Source organism: Cheilinus undulatus, linkage group 1 (genome assembly GCF_018320785.1).
Source record: "Cheilinus undulatus linkage group 1, ASM1832078v1, whole genome shotgun sequence".
In the NCBI taxonomy this organism is placed as follows: domain Eukaryota; kingdom Metazoa; phylum Chordata; class Actinopteri; order Labriformes; family Labridae; genus Cheilinus; species Cheilinus undulatus.
Genome location: NC_054865.1, coordinates 38235776 through 38257393, shown reverse-complemented (window position 1 = coordinate 38257393; position 21618 = coordinate 38235776). Strand labels below are relative to the sequence as shown.

Below are 21618 nucleotides of genomic sequence, written 5' to 3'. Positions count from 1 at the left end.
GATATCAACTTTTCAGCTTTTGCTGTGTACAACAGCTGCTGTGGATGTGATGTGGAATCATTCTCTCACTACTGTGTAGTCAACATAGGTGGAAAAAGGACAAGAGTATTAGACTTAAGTAAAAATACAGTTACTCTAGTTAAAACTTATTTCAGTAGAAGTTAAAACACTGATTTTAAAATGTACAAGTACCCCAAAACACTCAATTACAGTTATTTGACTTAATGCATCATTTCTCATCTTTTCATTCTCAAGTTCATTAAAACAGCTTGTTTCTTGATTTTGGATTTCATTTTAAAACAAAAATCCTGAATACAAAGCTTGAATTTTCTATCTATAAAGGAAAGAGGAAAGTCAGTGATCACTTGTTTGACTTATTCGTTTACCAGTGTATTTTCTCGGTGCTATTAACACAGGATGGTTTGTCGCTTTCCCATTGTATCTATTTTCTCAGTTCAGAAATAAAGGTATCAATGACAACAGTAATCAATAGCAATAACGATCTCTGATAAACTTCTTGTGGTTGATAATTAAAATAAGTATAAAAATTTTGAACTTCTCTTAAGTCAATTCTATTCAGTTTTTGATGAAACCTTCTAGGAGTATTCTTTTTAAATATGATTGCTGCAGCTGTATGCCTGGCCCATGTGGGCTGGTGATTTATCTGAATGAGCATAACACACTGAAAAACTAAAATTAAAAAATGTGCATAGTTGATGTTTTCCCAAGCTATGCATCAGGCCACACAGGAAGCTGTATCAGGTTCTGGTGCATGAAGATAACAGTGAGCATCATGCAGCTCCGCAGGCTGACAGGACTAATGTCAACGAATCGGCGTGAGGCACGGATCAAGAATGTGAACTGACCTTCGACCTCTCTGACCCCTGTGGTTACTTCCTATTCCCCCTGTAACCATACACTCCTACTCATACAGGCACTAACACACGACTCTCTCTCTCACACACACATGCAGATGGCCCCTGTGCCACAGACCTCCCCTCAACCCTGCACTCTGCCCCACTGCCTCTATAATTAATGCAGTTCAGGTCTCTGGCAGGAAATCAGGGAAGTGTGCTTTTATAAATATTTACAGAAACCACCATGAAAATTTCACATGAAGAAAAGTACATCTTTAAAATGATTCTCCCATTGTACACAGAGGAAATACTACTCTGTAGCCTAGTTTATAAATTCATTTCAATATGCTACTGTGTGTGATGTAGATGCCTCAGATTGGCTCTGTCCTTCATGGTAGTTAAAAAACTGTGGATTTAAGCTCAGATGTGTTCTTGAGATTAATGAGAGGAGTTTTTTCAATTAAAAATCACTAAACTGGTTGTAATGTTCCTTTACTTGAGTCAGCATTCACTACACCACTGTAGTTGCACATATTCCACTTAATGAATGCCAAAAAGACATATTAATAAATAATACTAGCATTACATTACCACCTGTCTTAACAGATGATCATTAAGCTGTAGTACTCACAGAGAAGCCAGCCCAGAAGGGACAGGAGTGACGGACTCTGGGAGACGTAGTAAGAGCCAAAGCCGCGAAGCTGACCGCCAGGATGAGACTCCCCAGGACCATCTGAGAGACTCCCAGAGCCAGCATGATCCTCGTCCGGGTCCGGTACTCCCTGAGCCGGGACAGACTGCGGGACAGCGACGCGGGACTCAGGGACCCCGGGCCACCGATGCTGCTGCTGCCTACGCCACCACCGCGGGGCAGCGCGTGCACCGGCATTGTCACTGAAAGGTATAACCGACGAACACAGCAGCACCTATAGAAGACAAAAACATCCACAAAGAGCAGAGTCTGTGTGTTTTTTTTCCTCTGCAGTGAGCTGGTAAAACGAGTAAAGAGAGATCAATGTCCAACGTGGGTGATTCCCTTCAATTAGGATGCTCGCGATCGCTCCAATTAGACACGCGCTGCAGAGGAGGAGGAGAGTGAGGAGGAAGGTGAGAGCAGAGTCGGTTGGACCACAAGGCACAAGATGCTAAACACGCACGAGGAAAGAAGGGATGTGATCAAGTCCAAATATACGAGATAAAGAGAGAAAGTTCCGGCAGAGAGGCCATTCCTCTAAAGTCAAAAAGGCAAAGAGAAAGAAAACGCATCATCCTGCCGTGAGCCAGCCTTGCATCATTGCCATGCTGTCCTGCTCGCCTCTGCGGGCTCTCCAACAACTCAAAGCGAGAGATGAGGGAAAGAGAAAAGGTGAGCCAGCTCTCCTCGAGGAAAAATAAAGGAATGGTTGTAACCAGGCTTAGGATCTCCGTTTTTTCTGCGTCCTAATATCCGCAACTGTACACGAGCCGCGTTTACTCCTGCGCGAGGCACCAGCCGTGCTTTCACAGACGACAGCAGATCTAACAGCCAGGACAGGAGATGCTCACTGCGTAGGCCTGCTGGAGAGGTGCCACTCTGCGCGTCTGCATGGCGACGCGCTGCGCGGACGGAGCGTGTTTTTACTACGAGAGAGGAGGAGGAGGAGGAGGTGGGCTGCAAAACCTGCGCGTGATTTGTCACCGCTGCTGGTGATGTAGTGCCGGGTGAAAACGTGGTGAAGGACTTAAATGAGGTTTATTTTTAGGAGAGAGCGCACGTCTGTAGATGGGCGTCGTAAAGAGGCTGCAGGCTCAGTCTTCTCATTTTGATCATTTAATCAGGATTACAAGGAAATCTTTGAGGAAATGTCGCGGTTTAAACCCGAGTGGGTACAGGTGACTTCATCATCAGCACCCCTCTACAAAGCCACTGAACACTGGCTTTTTATCATCTCACCTTTTAATAGCCTATAGTGGTTTTTGAAGATTGATGAGACACAGCTGGTGAGGATTGTCCCTGAAAACGTTTGGAAAAATCAGAGGCTGCACAATACTAACACGAGTATGTAGAGATGTGTTACAAGTTTGTTTAGCTGGATGTTTGGTTTATCGCACTAACTAAAGTATTTGATAAAAGCCCAGAAAATACCACAGCTCTCAGACGCCCCTCTCAAAAACGGCTAGGTCACATCTGTTGGAAGGGAAGTACAGGCTGAAACTTTCAAAGATAAGATCGGATTAAACTTTCAGTAAGTTTAGGGCAAGGGTTGAGGTAAGAGGTAAAAGTTAAAAACATGACAACCAAACGTTCAATAAAGGCGAGAAAACATCTGCTTCCGAGAAAAAAGCCCGTCCACCATGAACGCTCTAATGCAGAAAGCATAGCAAAGCTCCGTTAGCTGCATCAGCTATGTCAAAAATGAAGCTAGGTAGCTAAGGCCAAGCTCACAAATCTCATGTGTACTGACAAAGCTAACGGTAGCTACATAAGCTAAGTAGCTACATAGTCTAGGTACCTACATTAGCTTTAGCTATGTTTGCTAAGGCTCACATTGTTAAAGCTAATTTAGCTACATAGCTTATGTAGTAACATTAACTACGTAGCTAGTGTAGATATCATATGTTAGCCACAATTCATGTAACTACCTCTAAAATAGGTCTATAATTAAACCCCAGGTTAGACTTTATATTTTATTAGTCAAAATGTTGCTTGGTATGCGAAAAGGCTGAGCAATTAATCAAAATTCAAATTAAATCACACTATGTCCTACTAATTTTTTTTAGGCAGAAATGTTATGCCCGACACATCATGGAAACATTCAAGTGCCATTTTTTTCTAGAATAGTTCGAAAAAAATCCCCCCTTCCTTTTTTTGTTCTTTTAATCCACACGTGTTTTAGTATCTCGCGTGTGAAATAGTAAATATATGTAAAACGCGCGTGAGATACAGAGAAATTGCGCACACTAGATACGAATAAAACGAGTGCGCGGGATACTAAAATGCGCACACGAGATACTAAATCGCACGAGAGTATTAAAAAAATAAACACGTTCATGTCCCTGCCCGGGCTCCGTACCCTTCATACAACAAATCATCAAATTTGCAATGAGTAAAAAAATGCAAAGAAATATATTTTTTCAAAATTGTTCAGCCTCATGTTTCAACTACCAAACAAACACTGAAAAAATAACCACATATTAAATTGCAATCAAAATATAGAGGAAATATAAATAGCAATTAGATGACTTTCCAAGATCGTTTAGCCCTGGTCTGCAATGATGTTATTTCATGAAAGGCACTGCCAGACTTTGTTTATGAATAAAGATGAACTGGAAGGAAAACTGGAAATAAATTGTACTGGCAGATTATGGCACTTCCGTTATGACAGAGACGGGGTCTCACAGCATTAGTCTGTGAGAGGAGCTGTCTGAGGCCCTGTCTACACGAAGACAGAAACCATATAGGCTATTGTCGTTTCGTTTTGAAAAAGTTTTCCATAAAGACGGGATTGTTTCAGGAAATATCCGCATAAGCACGGAACCACTGAAAACGACTGAAAACGCTGTAGTGCGCATATGCCAAGCCTGTACATGGCGCTGTATTGCTGCCACGGAAATGGACTAAAAGAGAGACAATCACAGAAAATTGGCACAAACTTTCTTCTAGTTGCCCTTCTGGTTGTTCTCCACGTTGGATTTAAGAACTTATGATGTATGCATTTCACAGTGGTGGTAAAGGAGCATCAGATTTTGCTGTAAAAGCCATAACAAGCTCAGTAGCTTCTGCATCATGAACACAACCCTGGAATCCGCCATTGTCATTTTGGTTGGACCCGCGCAGGCGTCTTAAGAGAGCTAGGCTATGTATGACGTAATCATTTCAAGAAAAATGTGGTTAGCTGTCCACACAGAGACGAAACGTAGTTGTTTACAGATTTGTGCACTCTGGGACCCGTTTTCAAAAAGTATTGTTTACAGTCACCCAAAACGTTGTTTCTGTGTGGATGAAACGCCGATACGACAAAAAACTTTTGCATCTACTCCTGAATTCGTCTCCGTGTGGTCAGGGCCTGAGACCTACGGTAGCCTGTCTCAACCCTATTCACGCTTGCAAAAATTCCGGAAAAATTCTTTAAACTTTCAGAGAGAGCTGCAGTAAAGCAAATAGAACAAGATGTTTCAATCCCCTTGGATAGTTGGTGCTCTTGATGTTAGCTGTCAGACTTAAATGGTGAAAGGGAGGGTATATATATCATTGGGGTCAATAGGTGGGCACCCTGCTTCATCGACGTTTCATTAATTTAAGTCCACGTCTCCAGAGGGCTAAATGGTGTACCCAGCGTCCCAGGTACACCCCCCTCCATGCCATACCCTCAATGTCACTTGATGGACTTTGCATGGTAGGGGCGTCCTTCTCCCTGAACCAGGTGTATGCTTGGCTGCATACCGTCTGTTTCTACTTTTTTTCCCAGGCGTTGTCATTCCGCCTTATCCAGAGCCAATTGCTGCTTTTTTCAGCAGCACTTGATATGGCTTTGATAGCCTGTTGGAGGGAGCAACCCCTCACTCCCATTTTTCTCAACAGACTGGTGGTGGATGTAGCAACAAAGCCCCTGCACCCCACCTCTACTGCGAAAGTCTCCATCTGCCAGGTGTCATGCCAGCTGTGCTTTTTCTTCTCCAGGCTCTCCCAGTTGGTCCATCTTCCCTGCCTGGCCATTGAGACAGCTTTGGCATGTCTCTCTGCCTCCTCCTGTCTCCGGATTTCCTCTACTACCAGCAGTTTCTTCTGCACAGAAGTTGATCTATGCCACAGAGGAGCTTTTGGGAGAAGCCCGAGACCTGCTCTCCCGTGTTGGACTTGACCAACCACATCCCTGAAGTGAAGAGCTGACTTTGCACTCTGAACAGCTTCTGATGGAGTCCACTTCCTTCCCGTTGCCACCTGGGGGGCAGCTGTTCGAATGACTGCATCTTCAGATTCAGTAAGGGTCATGACCAGTCTTGCTTTGCTGTATTTGAATTCTTCCACAAGACCTGTTATTGGTAGTTCCAGTTTGCCTTTCCCGTACAGTCTGATGGAACTTAGGCATCATGGAATTATCTCATGTTTCTCCACAGGATTTTCAGAATATCTGGAGCGTTTTTATAGACACCAACGCCAGAACACCGTTGGGGCCTGGTGCAGATGCCAGTCCTTCTCTTTTCACTGCCTGCGTCACCTCACTCAGCTTGGGAAGGCTGATATCAACCTGATATTGTGGGGGGATATTGGGGAGATATCAGTGGGGACAAGGATCGGTTCATCTTTTTGCACATAGATGGTTCTCAGATGTTCTTCAACCTCCTCTTGTGATGTTTTTAGAGATCCACTCTTCTCCTTTGTGAATATACCTTTCACAAATTTGAAAGGGCCTTTGTAGAAGTCTGCTTGGGCTCTTCTTTCTTTTTCCACTGTAGCCTTAAGCTCTCTGCTTGGCGGAGTTTTGAAAGCCTGTTTTAGGTTCTCTTGAAGGAGATCAATGCCTTCTTTTTCTTCTGCTGTTGCCTTTTTCCACAGCTTCTTTAGCCATCGCCTTTCTTTCAGCCGCCGAGATTTGGGGGTAGGAAACATGTCTCTCTTTCTGGCTTGTTCCTTGTTCCTTTGGCAATTTCACCAACCGCTTGTGACCTTCCATAGTCTCCACTTTTCGGTGTACTGGGTGTTGTCTAGGACTGGTAGTTCTGTCGGAAGCTTCTTCCTCGTCTAGGGCTGCAACAATCGTTTGTGTTGACTATAAAAATTTGTTGAAGTGGGAATTCAAGTGTCGACACATCGTATTATTGTTTTTTATATTGGTAAAATCTAGTACCGGCTGGTAAGGACTCATCTGTACTTGCAATTCACTACAGGAAGTGGTGGAGGCAGTATGGCTCCCACTGTTTACATTATTCACAGAAACTGAGAAGAAAAAGTAAAGCATGGCGGAAAGCACGGAGAGCACACCAAAAAGCCAACCCAGAGCTTCCAAAGTTTGGGAACATTTTACAGAAAACAAATTAGCGAAACAAGTCAACTGCAAACTGTGTCAAGTCAAACTCTCGTACCATGTCAGCTCTACGGCAATGCACGAACACCTGAAACGTAAACACACTGTAGCTGCTGAGTCTTCAAATACCATGAGTGGGTAAGTTTGCAAGTTGCATGAATATCTTTTAGATCTTTTGCATTTAGTTACTGAGCCCTTTGTGCTACAGGCACAAGGATTTATTCCAGTAGCCTACTTAAAATGTTGGTGCCGTAGGTTAATCAGCCGGAAAACCATCTTTGATATTTGCTAGGGTAACATTTTTTCAGTAACGCTATTTAGTGTGCAATTACTTTAGTTATCAGTTCAATACTTTTATATTAGTGGAAAAACAAACCTTGATGATGTAGCAACTTGACATGTCATGTCAATTTGCTAAACCATTAAGTATTCACAGGTGTGCATGCATAAGAAGGCAAGGTAAAACAGGGATCCAAAATAGTATGCCAAATAGCCACGATTAGTCGACTAATTGTAAAAAAATGATCATTAGATTAGTCGACATAAAAAAATAATCATTTGTTGCAGCCCTATCCTCATCCCTTGGGGTACTGATGCTCTGCAGACTGTGGTTTCTTCCTGCCGCTGAGTTTTTGCATATTTGAATGCAAACAGCTGATGTTTTTTAACCCTGACTTTACACTGAAATGTCCCTGCTTCCACCCTAGTATTACCCCCACCCCCATGGACTGACAGGAAAATTTCCTGCTGCTGTAAGTGTTAACAAGAGTAGTATAACAAAGTTTTGCAATAGCAGCAATAGCATCACCTTCTGGCCATTGGGGAAAATAACAATACACACGTCAACTGCCTTATGATCTTTGATGCCCCCACCCTTTTAAAGTTCACAAAATTAAGCACAGTTATAAAATAAATAAAATAGTAAAGCTAAAAACAGCAGTGGACCTGGTAGTTGTAATTTGGTAACTTGCATTCAACACATGCAGTTTTCATTTTGTACACTATAAACAAACAAATTAATAGCAAACATCTGTAACAAGTGATATCCAGATCAAAACAAACAGAAAAGAAATGTTGCTCAACAAAACAAGTCAGCTAAGGCTAAAATGTTATTAAAGCAAACTGAAACATCAATGGCTAGCTAGCCCGCTAGCAGCCACTTGCTAGCTTAAGTTAACGTTAGCCAGAAGGCTAACAGCATGATGACAGAAGTACATATTCTTCTGCCTAAAAGGCTTACTCCACTTACATTTTAAATGCAGCTCAAGCTGTCAGTCCTCTCCGTTGTTCTCCTGCTCGTTGGCCAATTACTCCTCTATTTTTTTGCTCCTCAATGTCTTCCAACACGTTAGCAGTTAGCATCCTCACTGCCAGGATTGGTGGGCTCAGAGGTGTCCACAAACATTAGCCTTCCTTGTCGTTTCTGATCCTGGCCTAAAGTACCACGGATCATGATTAGCATTTTCACACAAACAAATTATAGTTTACTAAAGGTTGAAGCTGAACATGTAATAAACTCTGCAGAGCAGAATGAAAAGCTGTTATGCACTTGCAAACAACCAACCAAATTCAACAAGCAGTAGTCAAAATTACCTTGCTATAATTGAAACGTAGCCTAATTGCCTTAACTAAAATGGTTTCGTTTTAATGTGTAGCCAAGAAGATCTATCTACAAAAGTTTTAAACATTTCATGCCTTGTTATTTTGTTATATATTTCCTCCCATTGTATCATAAGAATATATTTATTAGCATATATAATTTTATCACAAAAGAAACCAGCAGTTGCTAACTCTGTCCCTGCACACATTTACTCTAGAAATGCAAATAGGCGTCTTCTAGGGTTTAAGTTTGAGGTTTTTTTTTTTTTTTTTTTTTTTAAATGATCATTAGAAGACAGTCTGACAGGGGTGGGACAGTCTGGTCAAGTGGATCAGGGCCTGTCTGGCTTGGCTTAATCCCTGTGCTCATAGTTTATGGACACAAGTTCTGAGCAGTTTATACAACTAGGGATTTTGTGTCTCATGGTTTTAAGAATATTTAGAGGTTTAAAGAGGTGAAAGTATTTAATATTTCACAAAAGAGGAAGACCCAGGTCAAAACTAAAATGACCAGACTTTCCTCTCTTTTCTCTTTAATCATCTGTGGGCTCTGAAGTCATCCTTAGACTTCCTGGATAGAGATCAACCTGTAGACTAAATCCTTCAAGCCTCCCTATGATTATGGAAATTTTCAATCTAGATTATTATTTTATTAATAAAAAGTTAGTCTTCAAGAACATCTATGAAACCCATAATTAGAAATGATTACTATAGGTGCTTGGTACAGGAGCAACAGTCTGTTGTTTGATAGTTTTTCTTTTTTTTAATTTTTGCTTTTCTTTCATTATCAAGTTGATGTTTACAACTCAGGCAGTGGTCATTGGCTACTAAGAGACCAACACTGACAAAACAGGGACTGGGAATTGCAGAAACATCTTTCTGTTAAAAACAGGCTTATTGAAATCTCTCTTTAGGGACTGGTGTATCTCACACCTTGCTTTACTGTATCTAACACAGCTCACCTGCTCCACCTAGCTGTGAGACATAAACCACAGCATACAGCTCAATAGTATTATTTAGGTTATAAATATCACTTACATTATTTTATAAGGATTTACTAAAGTAGACATAGGAATTCAAAGCTCATATGCAGTAGATTTATGAGTGAAATTGCACCACCAGACTTTTTAAATAGAGCCATGTTTCAAATGAAACCACTAAAACATAACTGAACAAAACACCTCAAAGGGGAGAAGCTGCTCTTGTTTTCTATGAAACTAAAAATATACAACAGTTTTAAGCTTTAAGTCAAACAAAACTGCAAAAGCTATCCTGAGGATTATATTTCTAACACACTATTAATGAAACAAATCAATTAGGATATTAAACATGATGAGACGATAGCTCTATATGAAGACAAAATAAATAATTTCAGAATAAAGAAAATTAAATTTCCTTACACTTTTTACTTTAAAAATGATTTTATTTATTAATACAGTGGTATACTTAAAATTGTGTTGCAGAAGAGAAAAAAAATCAGCCACACGTGAAGAGCTAATATCCAATTAAAGCTGTGTTATATCTAAAAAATAAAATGGTACTGGTGTGCCATACATGATATATTGTCTATTAGTACAAAAATACATTTAAGGGCACACAATACAGCATCCAGTATCACAAATCAGTGAGGGGGACACTTTAAGAGCACACCCTTTCAAAAGAACATGTTTTAAATGTGTTTTAGCCAGCGCACATTCCTCCTCATCCTTAAAGAGCCAAAAAAAGACCTTCTTAGAGACCTCAACAAGGTGCGAATTCATCGGTAGAAAAGGTGTGATGTATTAATGTCAGGTTACAAGTTCCAAGGCTCAAGGGTATATCCAGAATACAAAGATAACCACGGTCACTTTCTTCCACTTTTTAAAACATGTTTTCTCTAAGTTTTATACAAAAAAGAAAGACATACAAAAAGTTCATTTACAAACAAAAGAAACAAGGCAATATGCTAGCTTTATTTACAGCTGCTTCTTTTCTCTTGTGTTTTTTTTAAGTAATGCATAGCAGATAAAAGAAGAGCATACCTTTGTTATCCTTTATCAACTGTTACTGTGTGCTAAACCCGAGTTCATTTATACAGTGGGTTCACAAAGAAATGGCAGAACAAATGACATTATACCATAATTTATCATAACTTATTTTTCTTTGTAATGAAAAGTGAATAATTCGCAGATAAGGCATCACTGCTTATTTGTGTGAGAGTGCAAGAATGCACTTTGAGAGAGAGAGGAGAGGAAGAGAGACAGAGAGAGATATGTGAGGAAAGAACTGAGGACCTGAGTAAAGAACATGCATAGATCTCCCTCAGGCTGGAAGGAGAGACGCAGTAAGAAATTAAGCTACAAGATATTACTTTAGGAAGAGTAAAAAGGAAAGACTGAAGGAAGAACATCTCAAAAAGTGTGCTGCTTGAGTTCAAATCCAGCTTTAGCCAGCTCCTTCAACCGAAGACCTTTATTAAAATTTTGAAAAACAAGTTCATGTTTCTGAAAAATAACAAGATGTTGACTTGTAGTTGAAATCATGAGTACGTTTTTAGTAAATCATCTCTATACTACTATATATACTGTCTGCATATATAGCATAAATATACCCACACATACCTTTGAAGCCTGTATGCTGCCTCAAAAGCCATCCATCCATCTATATTCATGTAAAAATGACATTAAACATTGCCTCATAATATATAGTGTCAATCCTTAGTGGCATGGGGCATTGCATGCATTATTGGTTTTCAATTCACATCAAAACTTCAAAAATGGGAAAAGAGTTCAAAGAACAGCTTGTAACCTTCATCGGTGTCTCGCCTTCATCCGTAAACAGCACTGACAGGGTCTTCTTCATACTCCGTGATGTGGTGTGTAAGTAAAGCATGTTTGGAGTGCATCTGTCAGTGTCTGTGTGTTTGTGCATGTGTGTGTATGTGTATGTGTGTCCATCCTCTTCATTCTAATCCAACATGTTTCCAACATTCAGTAACACCTGCTGGTCCATCTTAAAAATGGTCAATGAGCACAGAGACACAGTTGGCTCCCACCAGGTAGTTGGGGTCTCCAGGGAGAGACTTGTTCTGCCAGCTTTTTGGGTCACCTGCAGACAGACAGATTGGGAGTGAGTGAGAGCAGCTGCCTCTTATGTCAGATTCAAGCTGTTGTGCATTTCATAAGCATTTTATACCAATACATCTTCAAAAAAAGTAGTCTTCAACACATACTTGTTGGAATTTAATGCAGCACCAACATCAGGTCTTGATTTTATGTGTTTTCTCACGAGGTTTGTGGCCTATATCCAAGCATGGTCAAACAACAGACTAGTAAAAGCAATTGCATATTTTTATTGAATGTCCCTGGCCTCTTGTTGACCACAAATTAAACCTCAAGTCACTGGGAGGTCTGAGTGTAATTGTAATTATAAACATAGAGGGCTGTGCCAAGAGGAGCATTTCAGTAATCAATCAGAGTATAAGTAGAGCCAGAGCAACAGAGCTCCATCATCTTTAGAAAATAAACACAGCCTCCTGTCAACTTTGTGCTACAAGTGGGGTGATAAGTGAGAGATGCAGGAGGGCAAGAATCATGAATCTGAAGCTCTTCTTTTTATAATTTCAAAGTACTATCATTGATTAGACAACTTTAAACAACTTTTAGGAAGAAAGGTAGGCTCAAATTAAACGTGTATGTTTGATTCCCTTTATTAGTCACATCAACACTGATTTTAGAGAAATTTTTTTTTTAGACTATCTTTTGTGAACCGTCTTTTTTCCTACAGTTACATCTACAGTATATATTCAAAAAAAGGTCTGGTATGGGGATATATGCTGGTTCGGCCCTTTGCCACGTTAACCTTGGTCCTGTACTTTAGTCTCCTGATGGCCATCCTCCAGGCCTGCACCAGGCCCATGCCCCATCTCTCCAGGTATCCTCCCAGTTGCCCCTCCACGATACATGCAGTAACCTCCAGCTTATGGACCAGCCCACTGGGTCCTGAGCATCTAGTATGCAGTGAGCTGGATCAGGCCTGGCAAAGTGCACTAGATGCTCGTAAAAGGGCAGCTGCTGTTCTTGTATCAGGCTGCTGACCCTTCCTATCCCGGCTCTCCCGAGCACTGCTAACGACACCCAAAGATGTGCCGAAGAGAAGTTTTCACAAAGGGTAGTCCAGTCTGTGTCTCTGGCCATCAGTCAACGTTCAGGCCTCACAAGGGTATAGAAAGGCCGGAAGGACCAAGGACTGAAAGACTATGTCTGCATGCTCAGATGCTGGGAATGCCACACTGTCTTGCTCAGTAAACCTATCTCACCATGCTCAATACTAAGACTGCGGTTGATCTCAGCCTCACAGACAGAAGATCGATGTATTCCGCTACCAAGGTAGGTGAATTGCTCTACAACCTCTATGCTCTCACAATTTGGACACAGATTCGGTGGCAGTATCAAGGCATACCCAAATACCTGGGACTTTATTTTTGTCCTGGAGACATGCATTCCTAATGCTTCAACTTCCTCACTCAGCAAGTTAAGAGCCCCCACAAAGACATCTACAGTCCCCACAAGGAACAAAGCATCATCAGCAAAGTCCAGATCAGTGATCTGGACATCGCCAAATGACACTCCACAGTTCGCTGCCCCTGTTACCCACCCCACTATCCAGTCTAGACAGGTACTGAAGAGTGTAAGGGCGAAGATTTACCCCTGCCTCACCCTGGAATCAACTGGAAAGAAGTCAGAGGTGAAGCCACCACACTTCGCAGAACTCTCTGTACCAGAATATAGGGCAGACATCAACTGGATGAGACAACATGGGATCCAGCAGAGCTCCAGAATCCTACAGAGGGCATCTCATCACCAAGTTGAACTCCTTCTGGAAGTCAAAATAGGCTGCAAGCAGCCCCCTGTTGAATTCCTGAAGGTGCTCAGTGAAGACCTCAAGTGCCAGGATGTTGTCTACAGTAGACCTTTTAGGTGTAAAGCCTGACTCTCCAGACCACTGGTGTTGGAGTAGCAGGTCACAGATCCTGTTTAGTATTATCAGTGCAAGAACCTCACCCGGCACTGAAAAAAGTGAAATGGCCCGGTAGAAACAATGTTGCCCCTCTTGCAGTTTGTAGGTATGATGCCTGTTGTCCGGAGTTAAAACAGACATCAAAGTCTTGATGGTCATTTTTGCAAACTCATTGTATAAACATAGGGCTGGCAGGAGCAGAACTGCAGCAGCAACAATCGGTGTGTTAACATCACAAGCTGCAGCCATCCAAAGAGGAAGGCGTCACGCACAGGTAGAGGTAGGCAGTGTGGCCCTAGAGTTATACTGACTACCTCCATTTACCCTGAGGCTTGTTTCCTTTTTAGAAGGAGGGCAATGCAACAAACTCTAACATGAACATAATTGTGGCTGGACGCTCAGGGGGCTTTTTGCATGAGCAAACCGATGATGCTGCCTGGAGGTGAGCCCAAAACAAACCACTGCCAGTCAGCATTCAAATTCATCCTTTCAGTCATTTCCATTTTACTTTCCTCATCACACACAAACACAGTCTGTGAGAGAGTAAATATAGCCCAGCCACAAGTGAAAAGTCAGTTGCTGAAAAAAATGATAGATGCTGAGTTCTAGCACAGGTAGCTCCGGTCACATGTTAATTATTCACAGTGGTTATGAACAGAAAAGATGATTTTCATTTGACATTTTCAGAACAAAGACAGAGGGAGTCTGGCAGAGTAATGTCTGATCAAAAAAAACAAAACAATGATAAAGCAACAGTTAAAGGCGTCATAGATCAAAACATGACAAATAATCCTGCTACAGGATGATAATTACGGAAATATTCCCTGTGGAGTTTAATATAGACATAATTATGTTGACCTCAATTTGTTTTTGCCAATATTGTGTCCTGAAATTAAAAGTACTTCATTTCAGTATCTCAGTTTTTTCACTGGAAAATATAACATTAGAGAGAGTGATGCAATAAATATTGCCAGTGCAGTGATTTAAAGCCACAACAGTGATGATATTCAGTGATGAAATTTTTAATCTACAGATCCCTTTTTAACTGCACCATCCACAATTTGACTGAAATTTAACTTTTGATACTCTTTGTCCATAGTTGCCACTTTAACAAGAGCATTTACTTTAATTCTCAAATAAACCAATTTTGTCATGAAAACAGAGTATTCAAGTCTCATGTGCATTTTTTAGGAATGAGGTTGATGGATAAATGAAAACCCTGTTGGCTGTAGATGTAAATGTAGACCTAGTGGCTAAGGCGGAGTGATACATATTGTGATAAGTCCCAATAATGTTGTTTTCCTGTATCGTCATCACTTGTTGAATGACTCTAGTTGTCAGGACTAACTTCTGTGTAATAAATTATAAATGTTTACCACATAACATTTTGTGGTACGTGTGTATCCTGATGTCTTGGCAAATAGAGCACTAAATCCAAATGAGAGAGTGACCACACTTGTCAAAATATTACTCTAGAGTGTTAAAAGCTTTTAAAACTTCACAATAGTTCTTGAAAGACAAATAACCCAGATGTTCTAAATACTAACTAAAATGGAAAATGTCTACCATATTAGTAGTTTCTTAATCAAATGTGTTGTGAAACAGCAGAATCAGCTCTGTTGCAGAGCAGAACTGTACCGTAGCAATCTCATTTCTATCTCCAATTCTGTAATAATTTACATCATAACACAAAGTAAAGAGGCAAAATAATGCAGAGTTAAATGTAGGAGCAAAAAGAGAAGCAGGAAAGCAATGTGAGAAGGAAACCGCAGAGGGGAAACGAGGAGGAGGAGGCCGGAGAGTGGCCTTGCCTTACAATAAGAGGATTACAACATAGCCCGATAATCCTTCCACAATTCAGCCGGACAACGGAGTGAGCTCCCAACTCATTCAGCCCTCCAAGTCTCATCCTTAAAATGAGGCTAATTAACTGCTAATCCTGACCACTGCCAAAATTACCTCTGGCTTTGAAGACAGGGTGTGAGAAAGAATGCTTTGAGAAACAGGAACAAGAAACGTTGCTTTTTCCTCAGTTTGTTTTAAATACATTTGTCTGCATTTCAGCCTTACTATCATATATTTTATTGTTTTATGTTCTTTTAGTTGCACTACAGAGTAAAAGAAGACAATCAGAAACAGTTTGTTTTAAAAAATCTAATTTACATTAATGTGATTATCTCAATTTTCTGTTATTCTTTCCAACAGGCACAGGAGATGATTACAAATCTAGATTTTACAAACAGTGTTCCCAACTATCTGTTTGTGGCTTTAAATGTACTTCCATACAAATTTCTGTGTTAAATGATTAATGGAAAAAGGCCTTTGTACTTTCTCACACAGGTCATATTTCAAATCAGATATTAAACCTTTTTTGGGGGGGCTAAAAAGGGCCATGTTATGATTAATAACTAAATTATCTTTTGCGGTCACAGTCAGCTTTGCACGTTTTATGTATTTAATAAAAAAGAAACTGGGCCCAGTCTTAAGAACACCTTAACAGGGAAACTTCAGTATCAAGAACACTTATGAAGACAGAAGATAAATTTAGAGAGCTTTTTATCCTCGCAACGTCCTTTGACAATTTTGCAGGATAATGGCAGACTTTATTGGTTAGGAGTGTTCCACTTTCTGGGAGAAGCTTCAATAAAAGCTGTTCTTCGGGTCTAGATTTGGGTGGCTTTGTGAGAAAAATGACTGAGCAGAACAGCATGCACTACATGCCTACAGGATGGAAATAAAGCATCTGGTGCATGAATCTTATATGAAAACAGAAAATTGATTTGGGTGATGCAGAGGTGAAAAGTGAGAAATAGAAATGGCAATGAAAGCATGAAAAAGAAATAAGGACATACTTGAACACTTAAGGAAGAAGAAAAAGAAGAAGAAACTGGAAACAAACTGATCAAGTGAATGAGAAATAAGTGAGTTAATCAGAACAAATGATGAAAATGAACCAACCAAAATCATAATTATGAAAAAGAGCTTTTATCCCTAGATTGATTCTCTCATATGGTGAGCCAGGCCAAATGGGTCATGATTGAGTTTTAATGAAGAGAAACAAATCTAGGGATAAAAAACTGATAAAAAAGTGACCCACAACCCTCAAAATTTTCACACAGCCAGCCCAAACGACCCCGAAAGAACAGAGAGCACAGCATACCCGACGAGGAGTCGGAGGATTTTAGAGCAAAAGACCAACCATCAGGGGTCATAGACGCACAGTGAGGTAAGCGTAGCTCCACAGGCTTCAAAAACTTGAGGCCATGAGGTCCACACATCACCAGGGGGCTGAGCAGAGTTTCTCCTGTAAACAGAAAACACACAGTAATTTTAATTTCAGCTCAGTACTAAAAAGTGAGGTCACACAAAATAACTTCTTCAGTTTGTTTGCACTTTTCCACAACTTTGCTGTTGTTAAGTCAACAGAACTTGTTATGTTGTAGTAGTTATATGCTAGAAGTGGGGTTTTGAGTCCTTGTGTAATTTTATGACATAATCAATTAACATTGGACAATCTTTGGTAGTTTAGGCTTTGTGTTTCATCTTTCTGACAGCTTGCTCAGAGCTGCTACGATTAGGGGTTCAGGATTTCAGTCATGGCCTCAGCTATCACTGTCAGAAACATGAGACTGATGGCTGGCATATCTTCACTGTTTGAGAGAGCAATAAAAGCTGACAAATAGTCTTTAGGTGACAGCTGGATTAAAGGGGAAGTTGGCTCACCTGTTGTGTCATGGACTGGTCAGAGGAGAACTTTTTGTGAGCTGACTGACCTGGAGCAGTGATAGGCCGTATGTCTCAGGTCAGAGGAGACTTTGTTTTCTTGGAGTAAAGTCCCGTTATTTTGGAAAGAACTCCAGCTGTACGCATAATGTATCTATGTTCACATGGGCATGTATCAGGCTGCCTGCTGCCTGTCTCAATCTGGTCTCCATGATATCAGATTAAAAAAACAATAACTAAGCATTAGCTACAGACAAATATTTATATAAAAAGGGGACAGACATGCAGTGTTGGAGATGAGGATGTTTTTTGCTCCTCTGTCTGCCTTACAACTCCTCTACCTGTAGGTAACAGCTAGCATTTTGTTTAGTCCATTGTGTGCACGTTGGTAGTGAGATTATGGTAGGATAGCTTGGACTGACTCACTACTTGCACGAATAAAAATAATTTTGTGCAAATCATTTGTATGAAAAAAAAAACAAACTGATCAAACTTTAGTATATTTCTGAGGATTTTTTAGCCTTCAAAGTCAACCAAATGCAAAAGCGGATTTTAAAACTTGGATTAAAAATGTGGTGCTTTTTCCTTCCTTTCATTATTGTGTTACCTTTTTCCTTGTCGAGTGGTGGCAGGATGCTGTTGTCCCTGCAGACCTTGAAGTAGATCTCCTGCTCCACACCATCAGGGATAGCGCCTTGTGGGATGATGATGCTGACACCTGTCTCAATTGAGCTCAGGACGCCACCGTTAGCATTGAAGATACCTCGAGCTGTAGCAACCACTGTGTGGCCCTCATCTTCATCTTCATCATCATCCAGGGCACTGGGGCTGGGAGAGAGGGAGCTTTACTATCAGACTCTTGTGTTCAAAATTTTGATGTATCTGTTGTCAGACTGAATTTGTTACCTCACGGGGATGGCCTTGGGCACAGCATTGATGTTGTTGTGCAGGTGTTTGGAGCGGTGGTCCATAGTGCGTGTGAAAGTGTCCACGCCACTGTCATGGTCTGTGTTCTGGGGCTGTGGGGGGATCACGGACTTCACTGGGCTGGAGCTCCGGCCCTGTTGCAACAAGAGAGAGGGTCACTGTTACAAGGCAATTCATGTCATGGCAATGAGAGATCTTCGGTCCTGATTGGTTGGACAGTATGGATTATTCTTCAAAAAAGTCCAATCAGACGCTAGGAAGATGTGCATTTTATTGTAGTTCTTAATTTGTGAGCCAGCAGCAAACTGTAAGCATAGACAGTAGAAGTAAGGCTAAAGGAAAAACTTATTCAACCACCTCCTAGAACTGAAGAAAGGATACAACACAAGAACATAAATAATAACTCATTAAAACCCAGTGCTGAGAAATGTTCTCTTAATTTTCACAGCTCATTATTAAACACAGCAACTTGACTATAAAATCTAATCACCTTCCTGCTTATATTTTCCACTTGGCACCAAATATTAGCACTGTTAACTGAATATGTTCACCTTTGGAGCAGAATCCAGCTTGTCATTGGGAAGAAGGTTGTGGTTGAATTTTGGACTGTCAAACATGCGTGCAAAAGGCTTGGCAGACGTTGTGTAGGGCTTGGGTGCATAGCGGTTGTAGGTGGATGCTGGTGGAGCCCCGCTGCTAGTGACCGTCTTTGGAGGCTGTTCACTTGTGCCGTTAACTGGAGACTTCTCAGGGAAACTCTTGTGAGGCAGGAAGTTGGTCTGGACAGTATCCTCTCTTGCAGGAGGCTTGGCTGTGGAAGAAGCATGAAAGTCAGCCAAAGACTTCTGCAGTATGTGTCTCTGAGTGCGTGTTTTTAAATGTGCATTTTGGAGTAAACAGAAGGGGAGAGTCTCTTAGTAGACGAAGTACTGAGGGACACAGTGCATGGATGCCTATTCATTTTATTACACATGTAAAAGATGAAACTTTTTTGTCCTCTTACCTTCAGGTGCAGGTTTGGGCAGTATCACTGGTGGCAGAGAGGGCGTCACCTGGGGAACTGGTTCATACTTTTTCTCTACAGGACTTGGTTTGTCCACAGACTCCGTCCTGTGTCACAACAAAATCAATTTAAGAAACAGTAAAAACTATCAATACATGAACAAAAAACATAAGGGTTAAGATCTCATTCTGGGTGCTTGGGAAAGTGGATAGAGTAAGCATTACCTGGGGAAATTTTGAGTTGTTTGTGCTTGTGGTTTGTTGGGCCCAGCCTGGAGTTTGTCAAAGTAAGACAGCTGTTTCCTGTAGTAGTCCTCGTCTTCGTCTGGGTCATAGTGGTTGGAGCGAACTATGTCATCGGCTACCTTAGACTGAGGCTTCTGAGGCCCTGGAGCTCTGTGATAAAACAGAAAAGAGGATGTACTTTATATAGAGAGATACCATATACGCAAGGCAGAGAATGTGAGAGCAGAGCAGGAAATGATTACAATTGTTGATTTTAAAATTAGGAAACTACTTCAAACAGACTTAATTTATACATAACTTTGATCAGGAAAAAGTAAAGCAGAATAACAGCAGAGTTACCACATAAACATACCTGAGGTTTTTCTCTTGATCCAGGTTGCTCAGAGAGTTTGCTTTAGGGATCACTCCTCCTGATTTCAATGGCAGGTCTGCTGCCTAGGGTAGTAAAAGCAATTAACCTTATCAGTAGGGTAAAAATACATGCATGTTCACCTCTATAGTGCACATTTTTGAGGGTATGCAAGCAGAAAAACACAAGTATCTGCTGCTAAAGCAAAAGCTGCATTATGTAATACATATGAAGACAAAGCACTTACCCTGTGGCCAGATGAGTCCCCTGCATCTCTGGCTCTATCTACAGACACAGAGCGTTTGTTCTCAAACATTTTGACCCTGTTCAGGACTGACTGTGGCTTCATGGCAGGGTCATCCTCGCTTGGCTCATTTCTGGCTGCGACAGGCTTTGGAGCATCCGGGGGTGAAGGTGAGGGTGCCTCTTTTGGAGGGGGTGTGGGGCTGGTTTCAGAGTTCACAGGAATGTGGTCATACTGCTGAGGTTTGTAGCTCTTCTGTTGCGCTGTTGGTCCCTGGTTGTAGGCAGGCCGCTGAGATGGGTCTGGGGAGCCGGCAGCTGAGGGGTATGTGTTCAGGTGAGAATCCTGGTTGTAGTGCATGTCAGGCCCCAAAGCAGGAGGTGGGGGCTCGTCAAAACGGACAGGCGCTGGACCTGTTGGTTTACCATAGCGAGGTCGTCCGTCAAATCCGTGTGGAGGTGGGGGCTCATCAAAGCGTAGAGGAGGGGTGTACTGGGAGTCAGGGCCGTCCCCGTACGGCAGGCGGGGGTCGTAGCCCTGGGAGTTGGCAGTAGAGAGCGGTTGGCTGTAAGGGTTCCACTGTTGCTGGTCATAGTGAGGCACACTGTTCTCATAGGGCAGGTTAGAGTCATAGTTTCGATACTTTGGTTCTTGGTAACCACCTCCGCTGCTCACACCACTGCTGCTGACATCATACCGGCTGGGCGGGTGGTCATAATCTCTATATGGCTGCTCAGAGTGATATCCCTGCTGAGGGCTGTAATTCACAGGCTTCACGCCGTGACCGATTCTTCCTGTGTTATCTGTGCTGTATGGATCCTTCTGAAACATCTACCAAACAAATAAAAACAAAAAACAAAGAGCAAGGTTAATCTGTAAATGGACATACAACATGAGATATTAATAACTGTAATAACAAAGTCAGTTAAAGCATGGGAAGAGGAGAGAAATAAAACAAGTTTGTGAAATTAATTGCAGAAGAAGAAACAAGAAGGGACAGACCTGAAATAGAGAAACTGAGAGGGAGGGGTTACTGGTCAGATAATATAGAAGTTTAAACAGATAACAGCACAGCCAAACACCCCCAAAAATCAAAACATACCACTGCAACTTGAAATCAAACACTCAAACTGAATTTATAACGAGTAACAAAGTTGATAAATATTTATAAAAATTTGCAACAACACAGTGGGCAGCCTTTTTCTTGTCTCTGAGTACAATGTAGATACAATTTGCCAGAATTTTGGGTCAACTATTCATTGGAGTCTACTAATTTGGGGTTGTCAGTGCTGCATTCATCGGGGGAAAAAAGTCTCCCACTGTCTTGATGCAGTTAAAGGCAACTTAAACATCCAAAAAAGAGTAACTTACAAGCAAATACTTATTTTTACAAAAATATTTGTATCACTTGATATTTAGAAGAAACCATTAATTATCCATCCAAATCCAATGCATATTTCTGTTCATGAATTCTTTTTTCTCTCTTCCAAGGCTTCATTTGAAAAAATAGTTGGAGAATTAATGGCTGCTTTTACAAGGAATATCAGTCTTAACTGATTAAAAAAAAACCACAATCAGATAAACATCAAGAGGTTAACAGAGAATGAGGCAAACATGTACAGCCATGCAAAGAAGATAAGCAACAGTGAGAGCTTCCATTGCTCCTCT

The 21618-nt window shown here is 41.2% G+C and overlaps 2 protein-coding genes across 14 annotated transcripts in view; both read right to left on the bottom strand.

The window, feature by feature from the left end:
• The window catches only part of fam189a1 (family with sequence similarity 189 member A1), a 162675-nt gene extending 154107 nt beyond the window's left edge, over positions 1-8568 (bottom strand). For 3 of the 6 annotated variants that reach the window (XM_041806089.1, XM_041806211.1, XM_041806227.1), the window contains exons 1-2: positions 8112-8362; positions 1489-1783 (exon numbers count right to left, since the gene is read on the bottom strand). In XM_041806089.1, the coding sequence (XP_041662023.1) occupies positions 1489-1783; positions 8112-8113 (297 nt within the window). In that variant the 5' untranslated portion in view covers positions 8114-8362. Of the gene's footprint in view, positions 1-1488; positions 1784-8111; positions 8363-8455 lie in introns of those variants that run through there. The other 3 variants (XM_041806308.1, XM_041806381.1, XM_041806165.1) reach the window with 2 other exon arrangements.
• Positions 8569-9874: 1306 nt separating this feature from the next.
• The window catches only part of tjp1a (tight junction protein 1a), a 69961-nt gene continuing 58217 nt past the window's right edge, over positions 9875-21618 (bottom strand). For 4 of the 8 annotated variants that reach the window (XM_041783808.1, XM_041783829.1, XM_041783818.1 and 1 more), the window contains 9 exons: positions 19954-20781; positions 19710-19792; positions 19337-19507; positions 19113-19219; positions 18661-18920; positions 18089-18243; positions 17790-18010; positions 16620-16763; positions 9875-11548 (listed from right to left, as the gene is read on the bottom strand). In XM_041783808.1, coding sequence (XP_041639742.1) covers positions 11454-11548; positions 16620-16763; positions 17790-18010; positions 18089-18243; positions 18661-18920; positions 19113-19219; positions 19337-19507; positions 19710-19792; positions 19954-20781 — 2064 coding nt within the window. In that variant the 3' untranslated portion in view covers positions 9875-11453. The remainder of the gene's footprint in view (positions 11549-16619; positions 16764-17789; positions 18011-18088; positions 18244-18660; positions 18921-19112; positions 19220-19336; positions 19508-19709; positions 19793-19953; positions 20782-21618) is intronic. The other 4 variants (XM_041783848.1, XM_041783868.1, XM_041783857.1 and 1 more) reach the window with 2 other exon arrangements.